The following is a 22,926-nucleotide window of genomic DNA, read 5'->3' on the forward strand; positions in this document are numbered from 1 at the left end:
AAGAAGCGGTTGTAAATTCTGTTAAGTGAACTCAGTTGTGGGCTGGCAGGGAAGGTGTGTGACCGGCTGCCTGTTCAATAGAAACCTTACCTCTCACTTGATGCACAGGAATTAACTTTCCAGCCAGCATATCATAAACATAAAGAACCTTGCTGTGGATACTCGTGGCTAAAACCTCTTCTCCATTAGCACTAAAACAAGCCTTATAGATTGGAAACTTTTCCAAATAGATGCTCTGGATTTTAGGATTTGTTTTTCCATCAACCTATAAGGAAATGCAAAACATTCCTTTTGGTTATTTCCAGACTGTATCCTGGGCGTCAATACGTCTCACTACAAGTTTTTCATGTAAAAATGCATACCTGAAACAGCGATATGGCATTATCTAGAGCAGCAACCATCACAACCTGCGCACGAGGATGGAACTGCACAGACGAAATCCTGGCTGTAGTAGGACGTTCTGCATTAGCATGTTGACAATTCTTTATCTGGGGAAAAATAAAGCTGGAATTTTATCAATTCAAATGGGGTGACATTACCTTCTTCAAAGCATGGAGGAAAAACACAGTAACATAGCTTATAACATAGAACAAAGTGCACTGGAGCGGTAACCAGAAGACCCCAGCTCTACCAACTAGCAAGTCATTCTACTATGCAGTGATCCATTTTTACCATCTTTCAAGTGAGGGGATAAAATCGTTATGGTCTTAGAGCACCAAGATACAGTCATTTCCTCATGATATACCCATAAAGGTTAGGAAACTTTGACTTCCAGGGGTATTTTACTTAAAACTCTAGCGTCTACTAGAGTAACGTCTAACGTTACTCTAGCATCTTTGCAATCATGGCACAAAATAAGAGGCACTATGTAATCATCCCCATGGTTCTATGGTTGGCATGGACAGATTATGTTCTCCTCTCAGCATACATGGTTGCTAGTTTAAACTATTTTTTTTTTTTTTTAACATTCATCCACTTTTTGAGAGACACAGCGTGAGCAGGACAGGAGCAGAGAGGGAGACACAGAATCCGAAGCAGGCTCCAGGCTCTGAGCTGTCAGCACAGAGCCCGATGCGGGGCTTGAACTCATGAAATGTGAGATCATGACCTGAGCTGAAGTCGGACACTTAACCAACTGAGCCACCCAGGCACCCCAACAGGGTTACTAGTTTAAAGCAGCGATGATCCTGGGGCACCTGGGTGACTCAGTCGGTTAAGCGTCTGACTCTTGAATTCATCTCAGGTCATGATCTCATGATTCCTAAGTTCAAGCTCCACATCAAGCTCTGTGCTGTCAGCTTGGGGTTCTCTCCCTCCCTCTCTCTGCCCCTCCCCTGTTAGCTCGCTCTCAAAATAATTAAACATTTTTTTAAAAACTCAATTATACAAAAAATAAAGCAATTACTATATGGATGTTTTGTTTGTAACAAATGAAGTTAGATTTTTATGTAACTGCATTTTCACTGGAGGTAAATTTACCATATGAAGAGCTGAATGAATTGTCTTCACAAGGTGGGGGGAAACACAATCTCTGTCTCCTAGTGATTTGCCATAATAGGGTTCCCTCCCCCAACTAAAGCATGCCACCATTTTATAATGGGGAAAAATACCTATGGCAGAGACAGATCTGGTCATTTAAGAGACACTTAACTTAAGCACTGTGTTGGGTAGGCACGTCGTTACTGCCACGAACAAGTTAGATACAGTGATGAGTTGGAAAGTAATTAACATAGACCACTTCAGACAAGCTAGCCAGGAAGGATGTAAGTGTCATCTAACGAGGAAGGTACAAATCGATTGGCCACCAGCAGTATTTAAAGAACAGACACTCAGGAGGAAGAGTGAAGGTGTGAGGCAAAAAAGCATTTGGCATGTTTAAGAAACAGAAAGAAGGCCTAGGGAACTTGGGTAGGAAATAAAGGGAAAACTTCTAACATGAAGTTTCAGACGTAAGCAGATGCGAGATTATGAAGGGCAGTGTAGACTGTGATAAAGAACTCAGAAGTTTTCAAAAAGCAAGGAAAAGTGACAAGACTGAGGTTTCATTTTTTGAAGACCCCCCTGGCTCCTACTAAATGAAGAATAAAGTGAAGTGGGAAACCAGTCACGAAGCAAGAGAGGACAGGGCAGGAACCAAGCTAGTGCCCGTGGAAATGAAGAGAAACCCAAAAGGAGAAATCAAATACAACTTTCAAAAGATCCCTGGGGATATAATTTAATCTTCTTGACCATTTCTGCAAAATAACAGCAACACGTTTTATCCCACAGATAACACGAATCCATATGTTTGTAACAGGAAGCACACTGGGCGGGAGAGACCCAACTTCACCAACTCTCACCTTTAAGATTCCTTTAGGAAGAGAGGTTGATGTGGATATGAAATTCCCAGTCCTTTGCAACAAATCATCTTCATCCTCTTCACTTTCATCTAAGTCAAACAAACCCACAAGGCTGATCTTTAGAATCAATGAGATGCCAGTACCTTCCGCAAACATCTGCATTCCAAACTTCAATTCCCCCCCACTCCAGCCTCCAATCTCAATCCCTTTATTTAAGCTGCAATTAGTAAAAGTAAAACAGCAAAATAAATTTGAGGGTGGTGGGATGACAGAGAATTCAATTATATGGTCAAAATAAAAGCCTGACTCTGGAATGAAAGGTACACATTCACAGTGACTAAAACAGGATGGAAAAAAATAAAAGTCAGTATTCAATTTAAAAAGGACAATTCTGGGGCGCCTGGGTGGCTCAGTCGGTTGAGCATCCGACTTCGCTCAGGTCACGATCTCACGGTCCGTGAGTTTGAGCCCCGCATCAGGCTCTGTGCCGACAGCTCAGAGCCTGGAGCCTGCTTCAGATTCTGTGTCTCCCTCTCTCTCTGGCCCTCCCCCCATTCATGCTCTGTCTCACTCTGTCTCAAAAATAAATAAATGTTAAAAAAAAGGACAATTCACAATTACAGCCAAATTGGCAATAAGGTAGACAGCAGATCTAGCTTAATTCACATGAAAAAAGATTAACACTTTTAGTTGTAGGAGAGATCAAGGTCAGCAAATTGTGTATCAGAACTTCAAAGAGACCTAACAGGGCTGCTTTTTTCCTGATGATTCTAGCAAAGAGAGCCAAGAAGCTGGGCAATAGTTCCAAAACACTCATGGGGATAAGGGCAAAAACCAGCAGTAAAAGCCCTCTGAGGTTCTGAAGGGAGTCTAATAAACCACCAGGCTTCAGCATGGGGCCATAAAAGGCTACATACACCAAGGATCAAGGGTGAAATTAAAGAATCATAAGAAAATCCTCCATAAACTGAAACCCAGCTTTGAATCCTTACAATCTCTCACTGGAGATGCTTGGGACTGCTAGTGCCCCTTACCCAGCCTCTACCCAGAAACAAACATACAAATTCTCTGGAGAAAGATATCCTCATCCTCTTATTAAACAATAGTATTCTTTCACACACAGTGTCAACACTCAATGAAATACAACTAGGTCAATAATGACAACATAAAGTAACTTGAATGAAAACCTAAGGAATAACAGACAATCTCCATAGGAGATCTAGATAACAGATTTTTCAGACACAAACTTCCAAAGGAATATGTTTAGTATGTTCAAAAACAATGAAAGACAATATTCAGACTTGAACCAGAGAAATGGACTATTAAAAAAAGAACCAAATGCAAACTCTAGAACTAAAATATGCAGTAGTTAAAATTAAGATCCCAATGGTCATTTTTAACAATATATAAAAATTAGATGGAGGGACAATCAGTGGTCTGGAAAACGGATCAGAAAAAAATATCCTTGGGGCGCCTGGGTGGCGCAGTCGGTTGAGCGTCCGACTTCAGCCAGGTCACGATCTCGCGGTCCGTGAGTTCGAGCCCCGCGTCGGGCTCTGGGCTGATGGCTCAGAGCCTGGAGCCTGTTTCCGATTCTGTGTCTCCCTCTCTCTCTGACCCTCCCCCGTTCATGCTCTGTCTCTCTCTCTGTCCCAAAAATAAATAAACGTTGAAAAAAAAAATTTTTTAGAAAAAAATATCCAGACTAAGGTACAGAAAGCAAAAAAGTCAGAAAATGCAGGGGGAAAAAAATGACACAACATGTTTAAAAAAATAAAAACATTTAATATACATGTAATTGGTATCCCAGAAGAAAAGGAAGACTGGAACAGAAACAATGTTTGAAAAGGCAGTCGAGAAGAATTTCCAAAACTTAACAAAAACCGACATCAGGCCAGATTCAAAAGCATGGTGAAGACCAAGCAGGATACAAAGCAAGCTACAATGATCTGGGGGGTGGGGGAAGGAAATAAACAAACAAAACAGCAACAATAAAACAATCCATAGTATCAAGGAATTACTGTTGCTAAATTTTGAAAGTCTATGACAATAATATTGTAATTATGTTTAAAGAGAAGGGTACTACTCTTTTAAAGATAGCCAATGTAGTATTTAGCAATAAAAATAACGTGTTGGGACAACCATGACGATGGGGTCTAGTTATCACTGTGCCAGTAAGAAGTATACCTTGGACAAGTCTTTGAACCTCTTTGAATCTCACTCCCCTCATCTATAAAGGAAAGGTATAAGGCTGGGATATCCCAGATGGTAGCAGACTGGCTAATTGCTGACCTAACCCATTTCTTTTTTTTTTTTTTTTTTTATGGACACAAAGACAAATTACATTTCCACTTAGTATGGCAATGTGACTGAGCTCTGGCCAATTAAATCTAAGTCAAGGTATCATGTACCTCTTCCAAGACAGGCCAATAAAAATCTCTTTGGGATGAGCTGCTCACTCTTCCCCTGTAAGATGCCTGGATGTCAACCTCTTGGGCAACTTTGAAAAACCCAGCGTGTAGTTGACAGAACCTCTTGGGTCCCTGAAGGACACTATCCCCCCTTCTCACCTCTGAAATTTTACATGCATGAGAAAAAAACTTCCAGTGGATTAATCTCCTGAGATCTGGGAGGTTTTCTGTTTCAACAGCTACCATAACCTTATCTAAAATATTCTATGAATGCAGCATTCTAAAATGGATAATAAAATTACATTTCATCTAGAAGGGCAAACTGGTGACCAAGGGTGTAGAAATCATTCAACGCAAAAAAAGGTTAAAAGATAAGAGGTGTGAAACTTGTTAAAAAACAAACTTGAAAATACATTTCTCCAATAACAACAGTTTTACATTAAGTAGAGATAAGAAACACTGCATACTTTTATTTGTAAGTTTTTTAAAGTGTACACTTTTAAAGAGTAGAACTACAGAGTATAAGGAGGTAAATTTCAAAATTGGGGCAAAAATTTTATTATTTAAAAAAAAATTTTTTACTATTCGAGTTTTGAGAGAAAGAGAGAGAGGGAGAGCGAGAGCGAGCATGAATGGGGGAGGGGCAGACAGAAAGGGAGACACAGAATCTGAAGCAGGCTCCATGCTCTGAGCTGTTCACACAGAGCCCAATGGGGGGCTCGAACCTACAAACTGTGAGATCATGACCTGAACCAAAGTCGGATGCTTAACTGACTGAGCAACCCAGGCACCAAGGAAAAAAAAATTTAAGTATTTATCTTGAGAGAGAGCATGTTCCCCGGGCGGGGGGGGGGGGGGAGATGCAGAGAGAGGAAGAGAGAGAATCTCATGAAGGCTCTGTGGTGTCAGCACAGAGCCCAACTCAGGGCTTGAAATGACAAACCATGAGATCATGACCTGAGCTGAAATCAAGAGTCAGACACTCAACCAAATGAGCCACCCAGGTGCCCCAAAACTGGAAAAATTTCTAACAGTTAGTTCTTAAAGGGGAAAAAACAGTCCAGTAAAGAGTACATTATCTGACATGTTCAGGCAGAGACTAAATTACCATCTAACAGATGCTGTAGAGAAGATTCTCATTGTGGATAAAGTCAGGCTGTATCACTAAGATTCCTTCAACCTCTAAAAGTATCTGGCTAGAAATCAGAAGGTAAATTCTGACTTAATAACAGATTGAGTTTTCTAACAGAATTACAGAAAGCTGGATCTTTATATGGGCTCCCTGTACTGGAGTATCATTAGGACTGGAAGCGGGGGGTGGGGAGGAAGTGGGGGGGGGGAGGTGATGGCAATCGAACAAAAGCTCATCAGAAATCAAGGATGCTAAGGAAAGAGCTCCTACGTTATGAGGGAGAATATACTCTGGACTCCCTAAAGGATTTCCAAAGTCAATTCCAAGTCTAAAATGTGTAACTCCAAGCACACAAATCAAATCTTGGTAAGCCATCCATATTTATAATCTCTAAACTCAAGGATCTAAAAAGGAGAGAGCAATTATGGTTCAAACCAAACTTAAAACCTGGAGTTGAAAAATAGGTTTTTACAAAGTGACTAATCATCTGGGCCTGACCTGACATGTGCTCCCTAGATATCCCATTTCCTAGTAGAAAGCTAGATTAGCTGCCAATGTCTTCAGAAGGGGCTCTGAATGAAGAATAACAGTCATCTTTCCTTAATCCCATAATGCAATACAGTTCTGTTGAAAATGAAACATAAAATTCATCAGTTACTGTCCATACTATAGAGAACACATGATAAAATGAGTCTTACGCTATTGTGAAAAGGCTTCCCTCAGAGAAATGGCAGACTTCGAAACCAGACATTTCAGGGAAAAAAATATATATATTTGAAACACCAGGTTTTAACGAGCCTCATGAGAAAGCTCAAATAACAAAACAGGAACAGAGACTTATTTACTAACTTAAACAGAAATATCAATACTCACCATCTGAAGATGTTTTCCGCTTCTTAGTCTCTGCCCAGGCAGGTACTCCTCCCATGGCATGCTGGAATCTAAGCAAAAACACAAAAATGAAATTCTGTGGCAACTAATGAATGTTCACAGAGCTTGAGACATTTAAATGGTATACATTAGCTCACCCGTTAGAGCATGTATAGAATCTCTGCCAAGGAAATTATCTTTAAGAACAAAAGGGCAACTCACACAGAGTAGTCCCAACTTACTTATTCAGGAAACTTTCATAAACCTCCCTAACCATATAAACTACTCTCAGATATAGGACACCTGGATACATATTTGTTAGTTACTTTCATCTAGTTACATGGTTGCTCACTTGCTCATATCAATGCATCTCAGATCTTGGGACAAAGTAAAAGCTCTTTGTGATTACAAACCAATGCTACAGTAATAGAGTACTTGATAAAACACATCTGAAAGAAAATGACCAGGTTGGTAAGAACATACAAAACACAATCAACATATCCTTTGAATAACACTGGAGCATTTCACTCTGGAAAAAGTAAGTTTAAAGAGAACCATGAGAAGCATATTCTAAAGGGCTGGTTTTGGGAAGAGTGCAGAGAATCATTCTAATTGTTTAATGCAGAAATATAGACAAGGCCACCAAACTCAGCCTACTGGCCATAAACTAAAAAACTAGACAAAATATATGAAACTGTTTTCCGATTGGACAACAGGCAACAAAGGATTGTGATCCCTGGGAGGAAGGAAATAACAAGGTGAGCCCTTCTATCCCAGGAATTTTACCCTGAAGACAATGTTGTGAGACCCTGGCACAGAACCAATGAGAAAAAGTCAGACTTAAGAGGAGCTAAGAGGGGTGCCTGGGTGGCGCAGTCGGTTAAGCGTCCGACTTCAGCCAGGTCACGATCTCGCGGTCCGTGAGTTCGAGCCCTGCGTCGGGCTCTGGGCTGACAGCTCAGAGCCTGGAGCCTGTTTCGGATTCTGTGTCTCCCTCTATCTCTGCCCCTCCCCCGTTCATGCTCTGTCTCTCTCTGTCCCAAAAATAAATAAATGTTGAAAAAAAAAAATTAAAAAAAAAAAAAGAGGAGCTAAGAAAATTGGAATTTGAGGGGCAGTGGACAGAAGAAAAAAAAGAGCTCCAAAAATCTGCACAGGGGTCCACAGATATTTTTGCTGAATAATAAGCTGCACATTCACAGGATGAAACTCCATGAGGTCAGGCAAAGAACTACCACGGAGCTGTAAGTTGCACAACACCAGAGATGAGACACTTGAGTTCCAACCCATCAAGGGAAGGTCCTTATTGAAAATTCAGGGCATTCAGTAGAGATGGCAGAGAGGTCATACCTTAAAAATGGAGCTAAACCAGCCTAGAATAAATGCTACTCTACAAGCAAGCTAAAAAAAAACCTTGAAAGGATCAAACTGATCTCTAAGCCAATTAATTGTCCACCAAGACAAACCCATTAAAAGCACTCACTCAGGGCGCCTGGCTCACTAAGTCAGTAGAGCATGCAACTGTGAACGTAGGATGGTGAGTTTGAGTCCCCCATTAGGTGTAGAGATTACTTAAATAAATACTTTAAAAACCTAAAAAAATATGCGGGTGCCTGGGTGGCTCAGTTGGTTAAGTGACCAACTTCAGCTCAGGACAGGATCTTGCAGTTTGTGACTTCGAGCCCTGCGTCGGGCTCTGTGCTGACAGCTCAGAGCCTGGAGCCTACCTCATGTTCTATGTCTCCCCCTCTCTCTACCCCTCCCCTGCTCACACTCTGCATCTGTCTCTCAATAATAAATACACATTAAAAAAAATTTTAAGTAAAAATAAAAAAATGAAAATAAAAACATAAAAAAATATGGGGCGCTGGGTGGTTTAGTTGGTTAAGCGTCTGACTCTTGATTTCAGCTCAGCTCATGATCTTAACAGTTCATCGTGTTCTGTGCTGATTGCACGGAGCCTATTTAAGATTCTCTCTCTCCCTCTCTCTCTGCCCCTCTCCTGCTCACTCACTCTCTTTCTCTCCCTCTCTCTCCTCAAAATAAATACTCATTCAATAATATTAAAAGTAAAATCCAAAACCCACTGACCAACATTCACACTGCCAAAAATCCAATCAAAATTTCTAAACACGCAGAGAAGCAGAAAAGCATGAACCATGACCAGAAAAAAAATCAGTCAATAGGAAGACACAGAAATGACAGCGGTGACAGAATTAGCATACAAGGACTTTGAAATAGCCAATGCAAATATATTTAAGTATTTAAAGGAATTATAAACATAACAAAAGGGAAAGTAGGAACAAACCAGAACAAAAGGTCTCAAGCTGAAAAGACCTTCTCCAAAGCTGAAAAATGTAATATTTAAAACAGAGTTACTAAATGAATTTAACAGACTCAAAAGACGATCTACTGTATGATTTCACTTATGTGACGTTTTGGAAAAGGCAAATCTATAAGAACAGAAAACAGATCAGTGGTTGTCAGGGGCTAGAGAATTAAAAGTTGAGGAGAGGGGTGTCTGGGTGGCTCAGTCAGATGAGCAACTGACTCAATTTCAGCGCAGGTCATGATACCAGGATCGTGGGATCTAGCTCTCCTTCGGGCTCCACCCTCAGTGTGGAGCGTTCCTACGATGCTCTCTTTCCGTCCTTCTCCTTAAGGTTCTCTCTCTCTCTCTCTCTCTCTGTCCCTCTCCCTTGTTCACTCTCTCCCTCTAAAAAAAAAAAAAAAGTTGAGAGAGGGTTGACTACAAGGAGATATAAGATAACTTTCTGGGGTGATGGCCATATTCTGTATCTTGATTCCCTATCCTAGTTATTGTGGTATTTACATTACCATATGTGTTTAACAAAATTCATAAAAAGGTACTTTAAAACGATGAATTAGGGGCGCCTGGGTGGTGCAGTCGGTTAAGCGTCCGACTTCAGCCAGGTCACGATCTCGCGGTCCGTGAGTTCGAGCCCCGCGTCAGGCTCTGGGCTGATGGCTCGGAGCCTGGAGCCTGTTTCCGATTCTGTGTCTCCCTCTCTCTCTGCCCCTCCCCCGTTCATGCTCTGTCTCTCTCTGTCCCCAAAATAAATAAACGTTGAAAAAAAAAAATTTAAAAAAAATAAAAAAATAAAAAAATAAAACGATGAATTACGCTTTATGTAAATTATACAATAAACCTACTTTAAAAAAATGAGTAATACAACGAATCTATATGAATATATAAAAAAAAGTTGTCAATACAAATAAAAATTTTCATTTTCATTTATTTGTTTAAAAGTAGGGTCTACACCCAAAGTGGGGCTTGAAGTCATGACCCTGAGATCAAAAGTCACGTGCTCTACCGACTGACCCAGCCAGGTGCCCCTAAAAATTTTTCATTTTTCAAATATTTTTGAAGATCTGTAAGTTGGAATTGGAAGAATCAAGATGAAATCATTATTTATTTATTTACTTTTAATTTTTTTTTTCCAACGTTTATTTATTTTTTGGGACAGAGAGACAGAGCATGAACGGGGGAGAGGCAGAGAGAGAGGAAGACACAGAATCGGAAACAGGCTCCAGGCTGTGAGCCATCAGCCCAGAGCCCGACGCGGGGCTCGAACTCACGGACCGCGAGATCGTGACCTGGCTGAAGTCGGACGCTTAACCGACTGCGCCACCCAGGCACCCCGAAATCATTATTTTAAAATATGTGTATATTTGGAGCACCTGGATGGGTGGCTCAGTCGGTTAAGCGTCCAACTTCAGCTCAGGTTATGATCTCAGTTTGTGAGTTTGAGCCCCCATCAGGCTCTGCGCTGACAGCTCAGAGCCTGGAGCTTGCTTCAGCTTCTGTGTCTCCCTCTCTCTGCCCCTCCCCCACTGTGCTCTGTCTCTCTCTCTCTCTCTCTCTCTCTCAAAAATAAATAAAATGTAAAATATATGTATATTTCCCAGCTGTGATCAACTAAAAGCCTAGAAGTTTAGTTTACCATATAGAAATGAACAAGCAAGTAAGCAATATTATCACTGCTTATAAGTGGGTAGTGGGATTACAAAATTTTTCCAAAATTTTTTTGTACTTGTAATCCCTCTCCCTCCAAAAAACTAACCCTTGGGGCACCTGGGTGGCTTAGTCGGTTAAGTGTCCGACTCCTGATCTTAGCTCAGGTCTTGATCTAAGGTTCATTAGTTCAAGCCCTGTGTTGGGTTCCACGCTGGGTGGAGCCTACTTAAAAAAATAAAAATACTAAAACTTAATCATTTCTTCCAACAGCAGTGCTCTTACTATCTTCAAAATGGAAATCTAACCAAAAAATAAAAGGAAATCTCACTACCCAAGAAGCTGTGAGAGCCAAAGACTCAGGGAATCCAAATAAACCACTGATTAGAAACACAACTTGGTAAATCACATGGAAAAAGACACTTACTCTTCCTTAAGTCTCTTTTGAAGTTTGTCTTTTGAAAGTTTACTTTCACTGGCATTTTTCATCATATCTCTCCGAAACCGATTGTTCTTCATGTCAACCCTATAAAAAACAAAATAGTATACTTTAAATGATGTTTAAGGATTTGTCCTAACTAGTTGTTGCCTTTAATAATTTGAAAACACATTTAACCAAATACAAACATTTGTAAGGTGTGGAACATCACATACACGTTTATTTTTTAAAAAAATAAATACACGTAATAGAAAACGCTCTGAAAAAATACCAATGATTAATGACAAAAATGTTTTCTCAACACAGATTAAGTAGGTATTTCCCACCCAATTAAACTGACAAAGTCTGAAAAAAAGATAAGCATCGGTTATAAGAATGGAGTACAATGGACACCTTTCAATGGGAAGGTACGTTGGTAGAACCTCACAGTCAATCTGGCAGTATTTATCAAGAACCATACTCGTGCCTATGCTCTTTAAGTAATTCTACCTCAAAAAAAATCTTTCTTCAATAATTAGAAACTGGAAAAAGATTTATACAGAAAAATATCTGTCTCACTATGAATTTAAGGAAAAAATAAGAAAACCTATCTGTCTAACAATAATACTTTGATAAATTACAATTAGTTCACAAAATGGACTGTATTTTATCCATTTTAAAATGTTTACAAAGCTTTTACTCCTAAGTGGGGAGAAATGCTCGCAAGACAAGACATTCTCACTTATTAAAGTAGATATTTTGTGTGCTTTGTCCCTAGCCTTTCGTTTCAGGCATTGCACTAAGAGCTTCACATATACCGTTTCATTTATTCTCAAAAGCCTTCTGATATTGTTACTATTGATACCTCCATTCAAAAGAGAAAAGGCAGTTCCAAACTGGCCCTTGGTCAGTTAGGAAGTGGCCAAATAAAAAGGCAAACTCAAACATGACACCAAACACCGTGCTTTCTTCGCTATTCCATACGGCACACAGGAGAAGAGAGCAGGAAAGAATCCAGCGTGTTAACTGGTTCTCCCTTGCTTGTGGGATCATGAATGACCTTTTTCTTTTCTCTGCTTTACAGTATTTTTCAAATCTTCACATAATCACCAACTTGTAAAGAAAACTTTAAGGGGCGCCTAGGTGGCTCAGTCAGTTAAGCATCCGACTTCGGCTCAGGCCATGATCTCACGGTTTGTGAGTTCGAGCCCCGCGTCGGGCTCTGTGCTGACAGCTTGGAGCCTGGAGCCTGCTTCAGATTCTGTGTCTCCCTCTCTCTCTGACCCCCCCCCCCCATTCATGCTCTCTCTCTGTCTCAAAAATAAATAAATGGTAAAAAAAATAAAAATAAATAAAAATAAATAAAAAAAAGAAAACTTTAAAACTTGCAAAATAATTTTTAAAGTACACAGAGGAATTCTGGAAGAAAAACTCAGAAACCTACATTTCATCATCTTCATCCTCTTCATCCACCCAAACTGGCTTCTTTTGAAATAGAAAATTATCTTTTGCTTCATTCTCCACTTCCGAGTCACCGGAGTCTTCCTGTACTTGAACCTAGAGATGACAAAACTGCCTTCAAACACGAGTTTTTCAGCAGACTAGTTAGATGTCTTATAAGAATGCTTTGTAGGCCCTCTGATGAAATAATGGGACAATGCTACCAGAGCAAATGCTAGAGACAGAACATAAAAGCAGAGATTAGAGAACAGCACCATAAGATGGACAGGCAGGTAGGATGAGAGCACGCTGACATGCTGAAAGGAAAAGATCAAGTAAGACAAGAACAACAAAAGGTAAGTGACAGGTGAGGAAAGGAGCAGGAAAAATCCGGGAACTACAGAAATCACGGGATGAGAGACAGACTAGCATCAAAAACAACATGATTGAGGGGTGCCTGGGTGGCTCCGTTGGGTAAGTGTCCAACTGTTGATACCAGTTCAGGTCACGAGCTCAGCGTTTGTGGGATGGAGCCCAATGTCCGGCTCCATGCTGACCGCACTGAGCCTGTTTGGGATTCTCTCTTTCCCTCTCTGCCTCTTCCCTGCTCATGCTAGCTTATTTAAAAGAAAAAGAAAACTTACACTCAACTATCAAATCTAAATCTAGACCATAGAACGCTCCCAGAAATGAGCTTGAGCTTTTCCAAAGACCATATTAGACATGTCCACTTGATTTCTCCCTGGTCTATTACCAGCCTATGATCCTTCAAAGCTCAACAAATCCCACCTTGCACATAATGTCCCTTTTCTCGACTATAAAACTGTCCCACCCGCCAGCATTTGTCCAGTAACAGTTCTCTACTTCCCAACTAGTTTTCTGCAGCTTCTCTCATAAGCACCCAAAGGAGATTCTGGCAATCAATTGACACTGGCCACTTAGTAGGTCTGCATTCATTTCCCAAACTGAGTATTCTGTGAGGCTTTGCTGGGCCATCCTATGTAAAATTTCTTTTTTTTTTTTTTCAATGTATATTTATTTTTGGGACAGAGAGAGACAGAGCATGAACAGGGGAGGGGCAGAGAGAGAGGGAGACACAGAATCGGAAACAGGCTCCAGGCTCCGAGCCATCAGCCCAGAGCCCGACGCGGGGCTCGAACTCCCGGACCGCGAGATCATGACCTGGCTGAAGTCGGACGCTTAACCGACTGCGCCACCCAGGCGCCCCTCCTACGTAAAATTTCACAGCTCTCCACACACACTCATCTTCCTTTCCCTAATACTTTCATTTTTTTCTCTTCAACACATGTCCCTGACATGTTTGCATTTTATCTTCTTCTAGTACACATGCTCCAAGACAGCAGGGATTTTTGTAAGGTTTTGTCCGTTGCTGTGTCTCCTCCACTGACTAGAACAATTTCTGGAACTCTCCTTGTCTCGAAAAAAAAAAGTTATAGCATAAAAGGGATGATTACAAGTGTGCAAAAAAAAAAACTGATAAAAAAGTGTGCAAAAGGAAAAGGGATGATGAAAAGAATGCAAGATTTTCACTGCCAGGAAAAGTACGTGGTCCCCAACAGGCTAACAACGACCTAACAGGCAAATACACGATCATTCTCAAAACTTCGCTAGTCAATCACTTGGGAAGCTGTTAAAACGCACATTCCCAGGCCCGGGCCCACGAATTCTGATTCCACAACTCCCAAATCACGGCAAGGTGCTGAGGCAGGGGATCGAACGACGAGGAAAGAAACAATGATTTGGGGGAGAGGAGGTGGGGCTGAGCCGCGAAAAAAGCTCGCGCCTGCAGTTCGCTCAACGTACGTGTAGAGCGCCTGCTGGATACTAGGCGCAGGGGCTGCCCCGGGGGCGGAGAAAGGCGAGGTCCCCGCCCAGCTGAGACTTCCAGTCTGGCACCCGTCGGCGCCCGCCTTCTCGGGCGCCCGCCGACCTGAGCGCTCCCGGCGCCGCAGGTCGCCCAGGCTCCGCCCCCGGAGGCTCACCGCCCACCGCGCGCCCCGCCCGAGCGCGCCCAGTCCGCGCGCCGCGGCCTCCCTCACCCGCGGGCCCTGCAGACGCCGTAGCAGCGCGTCCTCGTCGTCCTCGACGTCGCCGAACACCAGCTCCTCCAGGCACCGCTCCACGGCCGGCTTGTCCTCCTCCAGCGTCAGGCGGTTCTGCTGCCGGAGCCGTCTCTCTTCCTCCGCCGCGACTGCGATCGCAGCGGCCGCTGTGCTCGGCCGGGCCGGCGGTTTCCGCTGGGATGAAGGAGCAGCCTTTCGGGGCGGCCCGCCCGGCCCTGCTCCAGCTCTCCGGTCCGGCTTCATTCGGCTCTTCCGGCCCAGCCTCACTCCGGTTCTCCGGTCCGGTCTCGTTCGGCTTCTACGTTCTGGCGGCATCGTTGGGTTTGAGAAGAAACGCAGGCGCTCACGTGGAACCTCGCTGCGCGTGCGCCGAGACGGTTCGGTTTCCGCGGCCGCTGAGGCCCCGCGGGGTTGGAAGGAGCCTGCGCGGCCTGTTAGCACGTGACCGACACTCTCTCCCTACGTAACGCCCACTCCCCTCACCAACCCCTCCCCGTAGGGGAGTTCCTCCGGGAGGACCAATCTTCCGGGTGGAGGGGGAAGCGGCGTGACTGGAGTGGAAAATTTTTTCCAACACAACTTCGCGGCTGCAACTGATTGAAAGGAGCACAAGAAAGCCAGAGTATAGAGTGCGATGACTGAATCAAACTTCTACTTTTCTTCCTGACTCTGTAACCACTCGACTTCACACGAGCCGCGGTTGCCTTTCCCACCCCTTCGTCTTGGTACAGCCCTTGGAGTACGGAGCCTGCAGAGGGTCCCACGCTGGAGGAGAGAGAGAGGAGGGTATGTAGGGAAGTGGGCCAATCGGGGCGCGGGTCACGGCGCAGGCGCGCTGGGGAGGGAGGGCTATGCTAATGTTGTTGATATCCTGGGGCCACCCGAGTTAAAGGGGGGAAATCCGGGGGCTGCCGCAGCCGCCACCGGTCTGGGCCCAGCGGGGGCTCCCCTGTAGTCGCCGTAGTCCTGGGGAGAGGCGCCTGCCCCCAGCTCGGGGAGGGGGCGCCGCGGGCCCGGGGAGCACGGACAACCCCTACCCATGAGGCCCTGATGGAAAACACAAAGGATCTGGTGAGAGCCGAGCGCGGCAGCCGCTTTGTGTGCCAGGTGGGGGGGACGCCTGCAGCTCCCCGACCCCAGGAACCCCTGCAGCTCCCTGACCCCGCTCCCAGGCCTGCTTCTCCATCCCACGCCCCCTCAACCTCCAGAGTCCCCCTCCCCCTACCGGCCGTTAAACGATTCGGGGGGTTCCCCTCCCCCCACCCCTCAGCCCCGGACTCGGCGGGGTTCTCTCTGCTCCCTTCGCTCTTTGGAGGAACAATTTTAGAAGAAAGTTTTTCTCTGCGTCCCGCCCCCCCTCCCCCTTCAGCCCTGGCTGGTGGGGGGAGGGAGACTGGGTTTGAGACTTTTCCTTTTTTAGCCGTCCAGGGTGGGAGAGTGGAGTCCTCACTTGCCCCGGGGGCGGGGGCTAGATTCGGGTGCTTTGCGGGGGAAGGTGCCTGTCCCCTCCGGGGCGAGTGCCGCGAGGCATTTCGCACGTGGAGGTGAAAATAGCGAAAGGGGGCGGGGTGGGCACGTGTGGGAGGGAGAGGTGGGAGTGGTGTTTTGGGCAGCAGCCGCCTGGGCCGCTTGTTTAAAAGGGTTCTAGGTCGATGGGCTTCTGGGACCGTTGCGTTCTCTTTTGTGAAATAAGAATCCTAACATTTCAGAGTCGGAAGAGACATTAGAGGTCACCCAAAGCAGCCGTCCCCTCTGCAGCCTCTCTGACAAGTGGTAGGTAGTCTGGCCTGTGCCTAAACCCTTCCCAAACCTGACCGCTCTCTGCCGCCCGGGAAAGCCCTTCCGCTTTTCCAGCCGTTCGCCTCGTTGTTCGCCTGCCCCTGTTAGACCTTCCAGTCTCATTCATGCCCTTGTTCAGATGCTCCCTTTTTTACTTCTCAAATTTTCTCTCACATCCTCCTCACCCACCCACCGCTCATTGGCCTATATTTTGTGTGCCAGGAAAGAACAGCAGGGAAGTGGAGGAAGGAGGGTTTGGGAGATAAGTGAGGGCCAGCTGAAAACTTTGCTGGGTCATTTTTCAGATGCACTGGCTTGCATGCCTGAGGACGGTTGATATTTTTCTACAGGAAGCTTGGGAATTACAGTCTGGGATTTCATGGCTGTTCTCTGTCACTAGAGTGCATCTTTTTTGTACTTGGAAAACTCAGCTTCATTCTCTATGTCTCCTCTCTCGAAGCACATTAGCTTGTTGCCTAAATCACTCTCCCTAAGGATTCCTCAGATTGCCTTTGGGGATGGTACTGAAGCTGTTAAAAGCATCTCCTGGTGCAGACGTGGTCAGAGCCACTCCCCCCCTCCCCCCAACTTTGACCTGTGTCTTCCTTTCCAACCCGGCTTCCTTTCAAGGCCCCTCCCTCGCAATGCTCTCGTTTGTTTGTTTCTTTGTTATTTTCTTGTTATTTTCTTGTGCAGTTCTTATAGGAGATTTGAAGTTTTTGGAGCACTTTCGTATTTGTTTACAGTTTGCATTAGTTTTTATGTTCTTCATTTTCGTGTATGCTGTTTATCACTCAGGAGCTGAGATAGTTCAGTTTCTGCTGTTGTCAGTTAACGTTTTCCTAATGTTGTCCTTCAATTGGTGAGCTGTGCTGCCCCCAAAAGTAGTTTTGTTGGCATTAGAATGTGCAGGGCGCTTGTCATTCCTCTTCCTTGAAATGGAGTCAAGACTATATAAGATGTGGAAGTAATGAATCTGGTGTAAAAACCAAAGGATAAATTTCCTTTTAAACTCCCAGTGCCCTGTTTAAAATATTGAAACAACATTTTTCTCTCTCCCCCTCTTCTTAGAGACTCTTGCTGTGCTCTGCCATGCTTACTTAGACTGTTTGTTGTTTTTTTTTTTTCATTTGTTTACCTCACCACCAATGAGTGTTTAGAAAGAAAATAGCTGTCTTTTTTTGCACTCTTTCTCTGAATAACAAGTAGCTTCTATTTATATAGAACCCATCTCAGGGCTTCTGGGTGCCTTATAAATTACATAAACCTGTCTTGAATAAGTATTTGTTCATATGTATTTTCTATTGGGCCATGTTTTTTAGCTTTCAAATTTTTAATTTGAATTTTTAGTTTAATCCAAATAGAGTTTGACATCTATTTCATCCACATGTAGTCACTAGAATTTAACATGGAAATGAATACTAGGTGCTGAAAAAAGCTGACAGAGCTGTGTAATTCTGTCTTTAAAGTTTTAATTACTATGGAGCCCCAAGTTATTTTCCTGCTTGCTTTAAACATGAACTGTCATGACTTAAATTGACTTAGGAGACATTTGCGTTCTGAACATACTAGACAGGAACAACTGGTTTTATTTTTAAAGAAGACACTGTTGTATTTTTTTTTTTTTTTTTTTGTTAATGGGTGGTTACATGTTCGGGTCTAAACCTTCCTGCAGTTCAGTTGCTTCTAGTCCCTGGAGTTGTTTGAAAATATAACATAGTAGTCAAAAGAAGGTAGAGCTGTAAGTTGCAAGTGAAAACAACATATTAATGTCATAAATACGAAACCACTGGATTACTGAAAGCCAAGAGTGCTCAGTGGTTTGAGTGACCACATTCTAAAATTAGACAAGTACTATTTTTTGGTCGCTCCTTATTTCTCAGTTTTCATCTTTAAAACATTTGCTGAATAAGATGTAACCTATTCACGTTTATAATTTTAAGGTAAGCCAGTTAAAATGTAACATTAGTTTCAGGATTTCAAGTCCAAGAGAAAGATAAAAACAACGGGTCAGTAGACGAGGAAGGAGTTAAAATGGTTAAAGCAAGCTAAGAAATGCCTCCGAACACCAGAGTGTTCTTAACTGTCAGACACTACTCTTAGTTTTATACAAATTTGCAGATTGGTTTAGATTTAATCATGATTTTTTCATGACCTTCCCCCCTGACATGCACACACACAAATGTAGACTTTTTTTCTTTCTTTGCTGGAACCGAGAAGAAAGGGTGGGAAGAAACTAATTCCCATTTGAATAAAGCATGGTTTGAGATGGGATGAAGTGACACAGTAAGAGAGGCACTAGCAGACTAGGTTAGCGTTTCAGTTCTGCCACTGACTAGCTTCATAGCACTTGTCAGACGAGATCCTGTGCCTCTGTTTGCTCATCCTCCCGTTGAAGGGCTGGTCTAGAATCAGCACTGTCCTACAGAAGTTTGTGCAATGATTGGAATGTTTTATACGTGTGCTGTGCAGTATGGCAGCCGCTAGCCACATGTGGCTGTTGAGCACCTAAATGGTAGCTAGTACAACAGAAGGACCGGGTTTTTTATTTTGATTTATTTTGATTTTTGGACACGCATATATAAAAGAGTGTTTTCCAGGCTTAACTAATCATTAAAACCACCTCTTGTGGCCCTTGCAGCAATACAAAACCTCTCTCCTGATGGTTAGCATTCAGTAGGTGTGCAGCGAGGCCTCTGTTTTTAACGCATGCCCCAGAAACTTTTTCAGATTGATTAGGGAAACACTGCATTTGAATATTTCTGAGCTCCCTCCTAGTTCTCACTTCAGTGTGGGTAACTTAGAGTGTAGTTAGAAATGAGCTTCTGGGAAAAGTTGGCAAACGGGCCAGGCTCTCACTCTGCTGCTTCTGACCTGTGATCTTAAGTTGCTTAACCGCTTCAGTCTTCATCTTTCTCACCTGAATGTGGGCTGAGCTTCAGCGCTGCCTCAATCCCAAGATTTCTGTAAGCCAGCCAGTGTGTAAGAAACTAAGGTGCTATGAATGATAAAGTATTAAGTATCCTCCCCAAATCCCTTTTTCTTTTTTTTTTTTTTTTATCACTGTTACCTATTACTACTCTTATTCTCATGGAACAGATTGTATGCAGTATTCATTACTTCAGTAATTTCTTGTTCTCCCAACTATTTCTTGTTCTCCGTAGTTGGCAGTCTGTGTGTAGGACATGCATAGTAAATCTGAAACATTTTTGTATTTCTGTTGCTTAGCATAATGATTTGTCTATATTGCTCAATAAATATTGGCTGATATGTCATCTATTGCTTTACTTTTAGGCCTCAAAACTTTAGTTAGCTGGTTGCAAATTATTTTATACACCAAAGAAATAATCCCCTTATGTACACATATGTGTTTAACCATATTTTAATTGTATCGTTATTAATACCCCACGGTTATTAGTGTTCAGTGATAATATATCTTTTGTTCGACCTGCTCCAGATATATTTTCAAAAGATAAACACCAAGAGAATATCTTCTTACATCAGTGTTTTTATTAAGTTTTTTTTTTTTTTAATGTTTATTTTTGAAAGAAAGAGAGCATGAATGGGGGAGGGGCAGAGAGAGAGTGAGGAAGACACAGAATCTGAAGCAGGCTCCAGGCCCCAAGCTGTCAGCACAGAGACCAATGCAGGGCTCGAACCCACAAAACGTGAGGTCGTGACCTGAGCCAAAGTCGGACGCTTAACTGACTGAGCCACCCAGGAGCCCCTACATCAGTGTTTTGGGTTGTATCAAATCAACATCATGCTGAGTAGTCTGTTTAACTTGTTTTTTGCCATATTTACATATTAGCAAATGCTCTCATTTGATTGCTCAAACTGCATTTGTACTACAGTCCCAGCCTTAGTATGAATTCTGTTATTTGTGATAGAATAGATAGCTGGTAATGATTTTAAAGACCATCTTGGCTACTGCATTTCATATTTAATTTTGACATGGTCATCTTATTTTTAATTAGCTTTTCAGGTTCATACTTAAGGATTCATAGCTTTCTTCTGAAGAACTGAAAGCCCATTCATGTGAATTATTTTATTTAATCATACATCCTTCCTGTGTGGTAAGTGATGTTTTCCTTATTTAGAAGAGAGGGAAACTGAGACCAAAGTAATTGTTAACATCCAAAGTCTTAAGTGGTAGAACCAGAACTTGAACCCCAAAAGATAGAAATTTGTATTTCTTACATGTCCAAGAACAGCTTGCTTTTGTTCACTGTTGGATGTAGAATATTGTCCTCTCCTGTTATTCCCAGGGTACTTTTCAGTCTAAAAAGGTGATTCAGTATATTATTGCTTTCAGTATCCTCTTGATTGTATCATTGACACGAATTTATTCTTTCTCATTGAACTTGTGGAAAACAGAAGCCCAGTAATCCCAAGTCCTCGCCGTTTATCTTCCTCCTAATAGTAAGCTGAGCAAGAATAAATGCATTTCGGTTTAGGCCAGTGAATTGTACCCCTATGCCAGACAGCTTTTCACCTGATGGCAGAATGAGGAAAACCAGCAAGGGCTAAAGGGCTCTCTAGCTCCTACTGAGTCTAGTTATCGTAGATCTCTTAGCTCCTTCAGTTTTCACTTTGTGAGTTTACACATACAACTTTCAAACGCAAGGTTTTAGGAAACTTACGCTTCATGACTATAAAACCTAGAAAATTAGGTGGGCTGCTGTACCCTATTGGTTTGGATAATGGAGAGTTGATTAACTTATGATGAGTTTAATCATATTGAAATTAGACTATTACCCGGTTGTATATTTATCTGTGCTTGCATTTAGAATCTCAAATATCTTCTGTAAAATTTCTCCTAGGAAAGTTTTATAATTCCTCTGTAGACTTTATAGGGAGAGAGGTTCATCAGGTGACAGTTACAGTAGGGAAATGAAATTCTGCTGTGATTTGTCACTCCTGCTTATGTTTTACCACTACAAAAACGTTGTTTTATTTTTTTTCACTACAGAAGTACTATACATTTTTTGTTTAAACAAGGAAAATGGGGGCACCTGGGTGGCTCAGTTGGTTGTACATCCGACTCTTGATTTCATTTCAGGCCATGATCTCATGGTTGTGGGATCAAGCCCCACGTGGGACTCCATGCTGAACGTGGAGCCTGCTTAAGAGTCTTTCCGCCCCCTCCCCCCCTTTAAAAAAAAAAAAGGAAAATGAAAACCATAGAAAAGTTAATAATCCTTCCATCCCATTCTCACCCTGTTAATAGTTTAGCTGTTCCTTCTAGGATCTTCCTAAATGCATATACAAACAAACATAGATCTATCAATCTGTGCACATACCAGCATATATCGTTTCTTTTAATAAAAAGTGAGTCATGCCATTCCTACCTGCAATTTGCTTTTTTCCTCAGTACTTTACCTATTAGTATTTATCTCCCTACTGGTGGTTAGATTGCCTCCAGTTTCTCACTGCTCCATTATTGCTGCAAGAAACCTTTTTCCACACAGATCCTTGTGTCCTTTGAGTATTTCTGAAGGACGGATTCCAAAAAGCAGAATTACATGGTCAAAAGGCACACTCCTGTTTTTGTAAGATTTCAGAAATAATGTCAAATTGTCCTCCAAAAAGGTGGCATAAATTGTCCCTCCTATGAAGGGTGTGTCAGGGCTGTTCCACACATACATTTGCCAATGCCAAATATCCTCAACCTCTCCATTTTTACCAGCTTAATGAATTTTAAGAAGGTGATTTACACTTCATAGAAATTGACCTTTGTTTTTATAAGAATAATACATGCGCCTAATGTGAAACCATGGTAAAAGTGCCCCCAAAACAGGGTCCTTTGTAACAATCTCTTTCTCTTCCCAATATAGCCCTCATGAAACAAGTCCTTTTAATTCTTTAGCTTTTTCACCTAGAATGTATCTCCATGATTCTGATTAGGCTTATATCACCCAGTGTATGAATCCTAGATATTTTGACTTTCTCTGTGGTGAGTGAGGAGTTTTCACATTTGCCCGAATACCAAGTAACATATTCTCCCAACTGCAGTTTCCCATCACCTTACACTCAAGGTCTCAAATAGATAGTAAACAAATGAACATGATTTTTCAGTTTCATTTTGAAGAGCAAAGTGCTAAAAAAAAAAAAAAAAAAAAGGCACACTACTGGAAATAGTTTTATTTGATCCTTGTTATCTGTGCTTACAGAAGTTAGCTGACAAACAATAATTAAAGGGAAGAAAGAGAGAAAGCAGGTTAAAATTTAACATAGGTTTAAGATTATTTTCTTGATTCATGTGGCTAGTGTTCATTTTAGCAGTATGACCTTGGGCAAGTTGCTTAGCCTACTAGAGCCTCTGCTTCCTCATCTGTAAAATGGGAGTAATAACATTTATGAGGATTAAATGCATTACTACACATCAAGTGCTTAGAATGTGCCTGCCACATACCAAGCATCTTGTATGTATTGTATTAATCATAATAGATCTTTACAAATCACTAGTAAAAACAG

The 22,926-nt window shown here is 42.4% G+C and overlaps 2 protein-coding genes across 17 annotated transcripts in view; one reads left to right on the forward strand and one right to left on the reverse strand.

The window, feature by feature from the left end:
- Positions 1-15,013, reverse strand: part of UTP18 (UTP18 small subunit processome component) — a 43,089-nt gene extending 28,076 nt beyond the window's left edge. For both annotated transcript variants that reach the window (XM_040497117.1, XM_040497116.1), the window contains exons 1-7: positions 14,647-15,013; positions 12,591-12,703; positions 11,156-11,254; positions 6,756-6,823; positions 2,340-2,428; positions 363-488; positions 91-265 (exon numbers count right to left, since the gene is read on the reverse strand). In XM_040497117.1, the coding sequence (XP_040353051.1) occupies positions 91-265; positions 363-488; positions 2,340-2,428; positions 6,756-6,823; positions 11,156-11,254; positions 12,591-12,703; positions 14,647-14,985 (1,009 nt within the window). In that variant the 5' untranslated portion in view covers positions 14,986-15,013. The remainder of the gene's footprint in view (positions 1-90; positions 266-362; positions 489-2,339; positions 2,429-6,755; positions 6,824-11,155; positions 11,255-12,590; positions 12,704-14,646) is intronic.
- Positions 15,014-15,342: 329 nt separating this feature from the next.
- MBTD1 (mbt domain containing 1) overlaps positions 15,343-22,926 on the forward strand; it is a 72,322-nt gene continuing 64,738 nt past the window's right edge. For 4 of the 15 annotated variants that reach the window (XM_040497097.1, XM_040497098.1, XM_040497099.1 and 1 more), the window contains exon 1: positions 15,495-15,741. In XM_040497097.1, the coding sequence (XP_040353031.1) occupies positions 15,721-15,741 (21 nt within the window). In that variant the 5' untranslated portion in view covers positions 15,495-15,720. The other 11 variants (XR_005797476.1, XM_040497114.1, XM_040497109.1 and 8 more) reach the window with 9 other exon arrangements.

The sequence above is a fragment of the Herpailurus yagouaroundi genome, unplaced genomic scaffold (assembly GCF_014898765.1).
Source record: "Herpailurus yagouaroundi ecotype Mexico unplaced genomic scaffold, PumYag 189, whole genome shotgun sequence".
Taxonomy (NCBI): domain Eukaryota; kingdom Metazoa; phylum Chordata; class Mammalia; order Carnivora; family Felidae; genus Herpailurus; species Herpailurus yagouaroundi.